Source organism: Malaclemys terrapin, chromosome 3, assembly GCF_027887155.1.
Source record: "Malaclemys terrapin pileata isolate rMalTer1 chromosome 3, rMalTer1.hap1, whole genome shotgun sequence".
Taxonomy (NCBI): domain Eukaryota; kingdom Metazoa; phylum Chordata; order Testudines; family Emydidae; genus Malaclemys; species Malaclemys terrapin.
This window is the reverse complement of record NC_071507.1, coordinates 72,128,499-72,139,061: the sequence shown is the minus strand read 5'-3', so window position 1 is coordinate 72,139,061 and position 10,563 is coordinate 72,128,499. Positions and strand designations below refer to the sequence as shown.

The following is a 10,563-nucleotide window of genomic DNA, read 5'->3' as shown; positions in this document are numbered from 1 at the left end:
TTGGGATTGTGCATAGGGCTGGTCATAAATTTTCTGTCAAGACTGTATTTTTTTTACGGGAAATTGAGTTTTCAACTTAAACAAAATTTTTCACAAAAAGTGTCTGTTTTCTGCCAAACATTGGATCTTTTTCACTAAAAAATGGAATGCCCCCCAAAACCCAGCTCTATTGGACAAAAATCATACATTTGTCAGTATTCAGATTGCTCCTGAAAAATCAAAATGTTCAGTAGAAAATGGAGACAAAAGCAATTTGTTTGTTTTTTTTGTTTCTGTTGAAAACATGCATGTGGGACCAGCTGTAATTGTGAAACCTGTAGCTGAGGGAGCCGTCCTGTCCCAATTTGGGGGACAGCTGTAACGTGCAACTGTGGCTGAATGTAACAGCCCTGTGCTAGTCTCACTGCACTCTCCCCATTCCTCTCTAAAAGACCTTGCTGCCAACCATCTTCCTCCACATGTCCTAAATGTCTGGCCTGGTTTCATTAACACCTTGCTGGGACACCTGTTCACCCCATAGGCATCTGCCCCCTCCATTCCCAAAGTGCAGTTGTGTGCGTTTCCCCTAGCAGCTCCACTAGTGGCTGTCTCACACCTGATGTGTGACCCAATGTGCCAGCAGCCTAGCTGCTGATTAGTACAGGAAAGGAAGTCCTGTCTGCTCCCAGCTATAGCTGAGAGGCACAAACTGCAGGAGGAACATAGCAGCAGCAGCAGCACCTGGACAGAAGTCAGTGATAAGTAGCCCTTTAATCCTGTGTTCAGACAATGGGCAGGGAGGTGGAAGATTAACAAGGGGAAGGTGAGAGGAAACCTGAGAAGTGGAGGGGAAAGGAAAAAAGAGACATGTAAAAAAGGCAGGAAGAGAAGGTCTGAGGATACCAGCATAAGGTAGGACTTGAAACTTAGGCTTGAGCACAGGTTAAAAAAAAAACAACCACAACCACATATGGATGGGAGATAAGGGAAAATAACAGGTACACTGAACAGGGTTGTGTGGGGTAAAAAGAGAGGAGAAAAGAGCAACACACTGAGTTTCTTTGGTTTTCCTGTCTAGTCACCCTGTCCTCCTCCCATCTACTGTGAGATGGATTTAGAGTGGGAGGAGGTAAGAGGAGAAATATCAAAGAAGAAACAGCCCTTTGTGTCTCTTCTGATCGGGGAAATGAGTGTGAGGGAAAGAGAGAGTGGTTGATGCAGCAGTGTGATTTGTCAATTTTCCTGGCGTCTCCTTGTCAACAAGAGCAAATGTGATCTTGTTCTCAGAGTTGCTGCTGTATGTTTAGGCTTGGCAGAATTTTATTTTAAATAATTTTGATGGATAATATTGATATTTATTTTTAAGCATTTTATCTATTTAATTTTTTATCAATTTAAATTTTCACAGTTATAGGAAATTATGGTGTCCCAGACACTAGGGAGTGTCAGACAATAATTAATTAATGACAGATGTTGCGATTCAAAAAGTTAAAGCTTTATAACTATTAAAACACAAATTGCCAACATCACATGTCAAAATATACAAAATAAATCACACTCTAATAAGTTATCAAGCAGCAGTTTTCTTTCTTTGGCCCTCTGTACATTTCAGTTATTATTAATGGAAATATTTCCCCATCACTTTGTGTGTGTGGGGGTAGAACTGACACTTAGCGCTATAATCTAACCCTTCCAAGCTTATGCGTGTTGCAAGAGAGAGACTCACTTTTTGAGATGTGACTTTTGTTCTGTCTTGAGTTGTTGTTTCCTTACTTTAGATTAAGTCCTTGTCCTTCTGCCTGAAAGTAGTATGACTGTGCTTGGGGTATGAATAACCAAACTATGGGAGAACTGCAGGTGTACCCCCACTTCCTCCTTCAACAGCCACCCCAGCCTTGGTTGACTTAAGGAAATGACATGATGCCTGTGGAAGTACCAAGCTCACTGTATGTGCAGTGATCTTATCAGGGAAGGGGTTCTTCCTAGTGTCTGTCATGACATGAGATGTCCCTGCCTGTCAGCACCATTAATAAGTGCAAGCAGGCAAAAGAGAAGGTGCCTCTATCAATTCAAAGAATTCTTCCACCTCCCAAATTGTGAGTATAAGTAAGAGAGATACCAGGCTGGGGTAGGGAAGCCACACCCCCTAGAAAAGCTGACAAACAACTCTCCCTCCCAGGTTGTCCTACTAAGCAGTCAACATACACTCAGCCTACAGCTTGCATATCTCTGAAGGCAATATTGTTGACTGCATAAAGGTCTTACTTTTCCTTAAAGGATGCACATGGAAGATTTTATTATCTTGTTTGCCTAGTGGCAGGGCCCCAGTCTTCCTACCATTTCAGTAGGAGTTACTCGTATACTGAAATGGCAAGGCAGGGCCTCACCTGTTGAAAGAAAAATAAATCAAGGTCTGATTCCCTGCTGCCTTGTACTTAGTGTAGTCATTTATTCCTGTCAGTCAGTGTAGAATGCTACCATGGGAGCATTTGATACCTACTTTGCAGTGGTGCAAATGATGATACAAGGCAGCATATAGCCTCTTTGGGACATCAGCTAGATTCAGATACTAACCCTCAATCCTGCTCATTATTCCAGAAGAGTTAACAAAGTACGGAGCTTCCACACTCCTGTCTGTTATGAATGGCACTATTCATGAATATGAATGGTTTAAGTGTACAGTTGCCCTTTTGCAGTTAGGTTCTTTCCTGTGTAAGAACACCAGTGGTGAAGTTATTGATGTAACCCCTTTTCCTGGGGCCTTTAAAAGGCTTCTGGGCAGTCACTTGCAGCCCTTCTTTAGCACTTTCCTCAGAGAATCTCAAAGTGCTTGCAAACCGACAGGTAAGTATGATCCCTATTTTATGGATAGGGAAGTTGAGGCACAGAGCTTGCACCAGATCATGTAGTTTTATGCTGTAAGAGGCTGTAGCAAGGCGCAGCTGAGCCCCTCTTGCTTCTGCCCCTGATTCCCTCACAACCCAGTCAGGGACACCTCAGGTTGATGCAGTCATCACTGCACTTTATTTATATCTATTTCCCACCACCACCTTGCTATCTATATACAGGATTTTACAGCCAGGCTTCACAAACAGCAGACCAGAACTGCCGGCCTCTGGCCTCAGCCTTTCTCATCTCCCTCCTCCCTTCCTTTATAGCTCCGGGCTAATTAGGCTATTGCTAGTTGCCAGGCTGGCACAGGTCTATTCAGCCAGCCCCAATCCATTCCCCTTAATTGGGGCTGGCGTGGCAGGGTCCTGATTCAGCACTCCTTGCCCAGCACCCAGTCCGAGGAGCTGGACATTTTTGCCCCAATCCAGCAAAGTACATCACATGAATGGTTCCATGCTTAAGCGCTTTGGTGGGTTGGGGCCAAAATGCTCAGCATCTTGCAGGAGTGCACCCATAATTTGTGGCAGAGTCAGTCTTAGCATCCATATTGTCTGTTCCTAAGCTCAAGCCCCGTGTGCGCACTCTGAGATCAACAAAGAACTCACGTTCATAACCCCACTCAGAAACAAGGGCAGATTTACAGCTATACATGAGATATCCCAGTCTTTGCCCTCTTCATTAAATAGAAAAGTGTGGTGGAATTTACCTCCTATACAGTCTAGCAATGGTGCCCTTCATTGCAATATCGGTGCACCTAAGTGTGTAATATCTTAGCTAAACATTGACTCTTTGAGCAGCAACTCTGTTGGAAGGAGCCCTGTGGTTATTTCGGTTGCACAGGTTGGTTCTGGAGCCAGCACAGCAGACTACTGTCTCAATTTGCCCTGTTTCTAGTTGGATTAAATGACACCAACTCCCAGCAGTTCAGGAGAATGCGCAACTTATATTCAAGCCAAGGCCACATCATTGCCCGGCTAACTGCAACTGAGCTGTGTAACAAACCTCACTCTGGCTTTCTTACTGCAGCAGATCTTGAAACCTCTGCCTCTGAAGGCAGTTATGATTTTTTATTCCGATTTGCTTTAACCTATCCCAGGAGGGGCAGGTTTGTTACTACCCAGTGACACTGTATTAGTTCATGGGATTTTTAGGGTTCAGAGGAGTTGTTGGTGACTTCTGCCAGCTTGGAGCCATTTCCCTTTTTATGGACTAATCACACACAACACTGGGAGACAAAAAACAGGTAAGCCAAGCTCTTTTTAAACAAGCTAGAAGGCACAATAGTTTTGGATACTGTAAACTTTCCTTTTGTCCCTACCCAGCCAAGAGAGCCTTGCAGCTGCTCAGGAGTGCTCTGTGTTGTGCCTGCCAAACAGGTGCCTTCCTAGCTCCCTGAGGGCCTGTAACAAAGGGCTGCTTGAGCTCAATTAGAAACTGTTTCCACTGTGCCTTTATGAGCATAAGTGTGAACAGTCCATGTAAGACTCTGGGATCCAGCAATATACTGGGTATAGGTAATACATACTCTGGTGGATATTGCTCTTTTCAGCAAGGCAGGTGGAGCAATGATTTCTTTGAAGCTTCCTATGTTTTGTGAGCTATAACATCACTTTTAGTAAGATAGCACTCAATTAGCAGGCCACTGCCGCAGTATTAATTATAAAGGACTTGAACCTGCATCCAGCACTGCCCCTGGAGTGCACAGGTACATCAGTGCATAAGGACCCCCCTGCAAATGTTGTTTATTTAGAGGAAATCAAACACTTCCCCCTTTCCTGCTGCAGTCCTCTTGTTCCTACCCTCTCAAAGCAAGCCTGTGCCTGTTCCACAGCAAAGTGGTTGCAGTGCACTATACTAGGTGTCCAAGAAGCATTGAGGTTTCTACAGATTAAGGGGACATTACAATAGGTTTGGGGTAGCATAGGAACTGTTGCTCTTCTAAACTGAGAAGGGGATGTAGTTACCTTGGCACCAGTTACACCATATTCCCCCTCCCACGATGGGGGTGAAGGGGCTTCAGACTTTAAAAAGTTTACTAAATTCATACTCATATCCCTTTAGTCAAATGGATTTCAAAGCACCATCTTTGAAAATTGTGCCTTGTTACTAGTTTAAGAAAAGACATGGGCTCTCCTACCCTACCCAATTCCAAGACACCACTCTTGTATTCAGCAGACTGTTATTTGACTAATTCAGAGTGCACCCTTAAGAGTTCTACTCTCCTTACAGCGTGTGATGTGTCCTGGAGGAAAGGGAGAGGTGAGTGACACGGTTCTCCCCTTTAAAAGGCCTCACCTAGCTGTTGCTAGATACAAAGCAAACTGCCTATTCAGCCTAGACCAGAGTTCAAAAAGCAGAGTAGCTTAACCTCAAGCTAGAAATACTGTTACAACTGTAGAAAGTGCTGCATAGAGACTCCTGAAAGAGGCACTTCCTGCTTAATATCCTGTTTTGGACATGTAATTAGTATTTTAGGTAGATATGTGAACTCAGATGCTAGTCTAGTCAACTGTTTATTAGGCTGAGCCTGTTCCATTAGATCATACAGTAGCTGGGCCATATAGTTCAACAGGAACATTTCCATAAATAGACAACTGAGCTGAATACTCAATATGCTCTATGTGGTGCTGTACAATCTAGGTTAGTGATGTGTACCATGAAATAAGTTACTCCACCATCTTTAAAGAACATGTGCACACAATCCATTATTTCAAGTCACTCTTTAAAACTTCTGCTGCTGCTCCTATGCTCCACGTGTACTCCACAACACTTTTCTAGGAGACTTCTAGATACTTCCCCCAGATTAATACGGACATTCAACCTAGTCTTAAAAAGTATCTTTATTTGTATCTATTAGGCTCAGGCTTTAGAGTTCCCTTAAAAAGCAGTTACATAACTTAAACGTTGACATTACAAAAAAAACCCTAAAGGTGCAGTTCAAAAAAACCCACTAGTGTCTTTTCAAATATAAAATATATATCTCCAAGTTACTTATCTAGGAATAGAGCACCACCACTGCTGCATTAGTTGGTCCTGCCAACATCTGGGCCATTAGCCCTCAGTACAGTGTTTAAGATCCCATACTAGAAAGAGCATCTCTGATCTTCAAGTCACTGGCATGATCAGCTGCCTAATAGCAGCAGTCAGACATGCCCTTATGTTTTTAGAAGGCATTCCATAAGTTTCCCTTGGGCAGTGGGCAAGAGACATCCAAACATCTCCTGGGAAGCATATGTCATATATACAAAGCCATCTTCATCTTTGTAGTCCCTGTACACTTCAGCCAATGTCAGAGACATACTGGCCAGACTCTTGTTGTTCACCAGCAGGTAGAAAGCTTGTGTAGCAGTTAGAGCCATTCTGCTTCTAGATTTAGGAAAAAGGAGGGGGGGAAAAAAAGGATTATTTTCTAAATACAAGCCACTTTTGAGGAGTTTTTTGCAGTGTGTATTAACCACATTGACAAATATTGCAGTTGTGATAAAACAAACACATTTATCACCTTATACTCCAGAGATGAGCCAGAGTGCTTTGTAAGTCAATATGCCTACTGATGTTAAATCAATCATGTAGGTAGATTTAAATCCAGTCTTATTGTCAAATCCGTATTTTTCAGTCTGTGGCTCTTTTATGCAAGTCTCCAAAGTCAAATATTTGAAGCAGAAAAAGCTCTGAAGTCAGGGCTTTGTTTACTCAATTGCAGTTACTAAATACTAAGCAGAGAGCAGAAGTCTCTTCAGCACTGTTCTACGTATGATGCAAGATAGAGTATGGCTTTAAACCTTTATTTACAGACATATTCAAAGCTTCACTCAGTCTTTTAAGAGAGATTAGTCCTTCTCAGAGGGGCTCAACTCCCAAGAGTTAGGCCTGTGTGCCCATCCACCCACACATAGCCTTTGTACTTGATGGAAGCTATTGTATTATATAGAGATCATAGGCTTTGTAAGGCAATGTTCTTTTAAAGAGAGACATACTCTAGACTAGAATATATTTAAGAATTACAGGGGTAGAGGACTTCCCTATAGAGCTTTTCAGCCAATGACCTCAGAGCAATTTAGAAGCAGTTTGCTTCACACAGCCCACACCTGAGACACTTCTGTCGGTTTACTCAGGTTCATAGCAAATCAGTAGCAGTGCTGGGACTAAAAATCTCAGAGTCCTGGTTACCAGTCAACTCCCTTTTTATTTAAGTTCTCCTCACAGAGGCAAGCAGGACATGAATCAGACAGAAACCCTATTTATTTAGGCTCATGGACAAACTTTGTGCTTCTATGCAGTCACTGATTTCACAAGAAGCTCTGAACAGATTTGGAAAGAAAGCTTATCTTAAATGAGAGAACATGGAGGTTTTACCTCGGTTAGTGTCATGCAGGCAAAAAGAAGGCAATGACTAGAAGATCTCTGTGCTTCCCACACACAGCACTCAGTAAAACTGAGCCCCCCCTTGACTGGGTACTAGAGAACATGATTCAAATTAACATCTAGATTCCAGAACTTGCAAGCCACAGCATAAGAGCACACAGCCACATTTATAAAGTGCTAATTGCTATGCCAGGGTTTGCTACATACCTAATGATGGTTATAAACTGTGTCATGGTCAGCTCCTGAGGAACAAGAAATTTTGTTTTGTCCAGTAGAGGAAGATACTTTTCTTTCTGATACCGTTCAACAATTACCTGTTTTTAAGAGAGTAATAAGAGATCACCTTGAAAAGCAATTGAAAGTGTGTGTTTTTTTTCCCCTTTAAAAACCATCAAAGACTTCAATAGCTGAGCTTTAAACTTATTTAAGCAAGGCTAAAATACTGACAGAGCAAATGGAACAGATATATTTACCGGGATTTTTGTTGGGAACTTTGCCCGAATTCCTGCTACTTCTTCCAGTCTAGTTGCTGTGCAAAAGAAAAAACAAATATTATACACGTGCATTCCTCAACCTCCAATATAGCTTAGCTGTGTACAATACCCAGCTGACTTACCAAAACTCTTTCTCAGTTTAAAAGGTCTAACAGATTGGCTGCTATGCAGAGTTTGCATCTTCTTTACTAGAATACTTCCTTATTAGAGCTTAACAAGAACAAGCAGCTCCCAGTCCTCTACTACAGCTGAATTCAAACTGTGAGAAGTTGTTAAGCTGAGCCCCTTATAAAGGCCTGGTTGTGACATCATGTTACTCCCTTACCCCACCCCCATTTCTCCCACACAGCAGGGGCGGATTCAACCTGGCTGCAGCTAGTTTACCAGGGAATGGTGGGGTCTGCCTGTTGGACAGAGAGAGTGCAGAGGACTTCTGCCTGTGTTCTGTACCTGCACAGGACAGTGTACACGTCGTGAAAGGACATTTTGACACATTGTATCTCCCATATTATTTGTTTTACTCTTTGTGTGTCAGAAGGTCTTTGGATCCCACTGTTCTTCAAGCGTCTCTACGTCGTTCCAGACTCTGCTCCATTTGAGGACAGCTGCCTGCGACTCCTTCCTAGACCCATTAAAAACATGTTACCCAGAGGGGGTTACAAGAGAGCAACTGCAGGCACTTCCTCCTGGGGGGGGCCTATGCACGATGCTCCCCCTGCACCCCCAAGCCCTTGCCAGAAGAAGATGGGATAGGGCTGGGGCTTTGCTGGATGCATCATGCTGGTGTTATTACAATATGCTATACCTGTAGCAAACTGCCGTGTGAACAAAGTGCTGGGCCGACTTGCTTAGTCTCATTGGGAGAAATGAGGGGTTAATCAGTCATTTGCAGAGGCCTAGGCATAAAGGCCCAGAGCATCAGAGGTATTTAGGCTCCTAACTGACATTAATTTAAGTGGAAATTGAAATCAGTGAAAGTTAGGAGCCTAAATACCTTTGAGGAGCTGGGCCAAAGGTCCTATGTGAGGATTTAAGTAAGACATAGGTGGTGCACAGGCCTTGTGCTAGCTGTCTGCATAGGTGATTTCACCCATTTTGAATTAAATAAGATTAACCACAGTGCATTGTTTTAGTAACTTACTGAGGTATGTGCACCTGCCATATTTCATTGCTTAACCCAGCTCCCACATTTTCAATCAGGCACAGGGATGACTTAACATAGCAAGAGAAAAATAGGTCTCATAAGGGCTGTTCGCTTCTGATACAGTGACCATTTTAGGGTACTGATGAGCTTAGAACAGGAGAGGGGGGATCGTGAATTATGGTTTTAATTAAAGAGGATTGGGGCTACAAAATCAAGGACAGAATGCTGATTTCCCCTTAGTGGCAAAGAGCATTTTGCCCAAAAGACTGAAGGTTGCATTTGGCTGTTAGGTTGTAACTAAACATTTAGGTTGGTAAAGTGTTTCATTCAGTGGAAAAAAATTAAGCACCATATTTCTGTATCTCTTATCTTTTATCTCTGCATTCCTCTGCAGAGATGGTCTTATGGTAAAAGCACAGGCCTGCAAGCCAGAAAATGTGGGGTTTCTTTAGGGTTACCATACGTCCGGATTTTCCCGGACATGTCCGGCTTTTGGTGGCTCAAATCCCCGTCCGGGGGGAAATCCCCAAAAGCCGGGCATGTCCGGGAAAATCGGGAGGGAGGGCTGGGCCGGGGTCGCGGGGCCGGGCGCGCGGTGCCGGGCCGGGGTCCAGGGGTGCGGTGCCGGGCCGGGGCCGCGGGGTCGGGCCGCCGAGGGGGTGCGCTGGGCCGCGGGGCCGGGAGCCGGGGGGTCGGGCCGGGAGCCGGGCCGCCGGGGGGGTGCGCGGGGATGGGGGGGTGCGCTGGGCCGCGGGGCCGGGCCGGGAGCCGGGCCGCCGGGGGGGTGCGCTGGGCCGCGGGGCCGGGGGGGTGCGCTGGGCCGCGGGGCCGGGAGCCGGGGGGTCGGGCCGGGAGCCGGGCCGCCGGGGGGGTGCGCTGGGCCGCGGGGTCAGGCCGCCGGGGGGGTGCGCTGGGCTCGGGGCCGGGAGGTCGGGCGGGAGCCGGGCCGCCGGGGGGGGTGCGTTGGGCCGCGGGGCCGGGAGCCGGGGGGTCGGGCCAGGAGCCGGGCCGCCGGGGGGGTGCGTTGGGCCGCGGGGCCGGGAGCCGGGGGGTCGGGCCGGGAGCCGGGCTGCCGGGGGGGGTGCGTTGGGCCGTGGGGCCGGGAGCCGGGGGGTCGGACCGGGAGCTGGGCCGCCGGGGGGGTGCGCTGGGCCGCGGGGTTGGGCCGCCGGGGGGGTGCGCTGGGCCGCCGGGCCCGGGAGCCGGGGGGTGCGCTGGGCCGGCGGGGGCCGGCAGTGCTGGGCGGGCCGGGGGTGGTCGGCCGGGGGCCAGGGCCGGCACCCCAGGGCCCGAGCCGACCCAGGCTGGAGCCGCCGGGGGGGCCAGCCTGGGCCGCACCTCCTCCCCCCCACAGCCCCCCTTACCTGCCCAGGCTTCCCGCGAATTAAATGTTCGCGGGAAGCAGGGGAGGGGGCGGAGACTTTGGGGAGGGGGCGGGGCTGGGGAGGGGGCGGGGCTGGGGGCGGGGCCAGGGCCCCGTGGAGTGTCCTCCTTTTGGAGGCACAAAATATGGTAACCCTAGGTTTCTTCCCAGCTCTATCGACAACTTCATTAATTTAAATTAAAAGTCATCCAAACTGAAAGATATGGTTTACTTTTTTTGCCTGACACATAATGCTCTGTAAAGGGAATCCAGGTACCCATAAGAGAATCTTTAACTTATAGTACTCTATGGCCCATCTGCTTTCC

General features: G+C 46.8%; 1 protein-coding gene across 1 annotated transcript; it reads right to left on the bottom strand.

Annotated features, from left to right (window-relative positions):
* Nucleotides 1-5,693: 5,693 nt before the first annotated feature.
* MAP1LC3C (microtubule associated protein 1 light chain 3 gamma) lies at nt 5,694-7,964 on the bottom strand. Its single transcript, XM_054023488.1, has 4 exons — nt 7,853-7,964; nt 7,710-7,765; nt 7,444-7,550; nt 5,694-6,237 (listed from the first exon to the last, which is right to left on the bottom strand). The coding sequence occupies exons 1-4, from the start codon at nt 7,908-7,910 to the stop codon at nt 6,027-6,029; spliced, it is 432 nt and encodes a 143-aa protein (XP_053879463.1). The 5' UTR covers nt 7,911-7,964; the 3' UTR covers nt 5,694-6,026.
* Nucleotides 7,965-10,563: the final 2,599 nt, after the last annotated feature.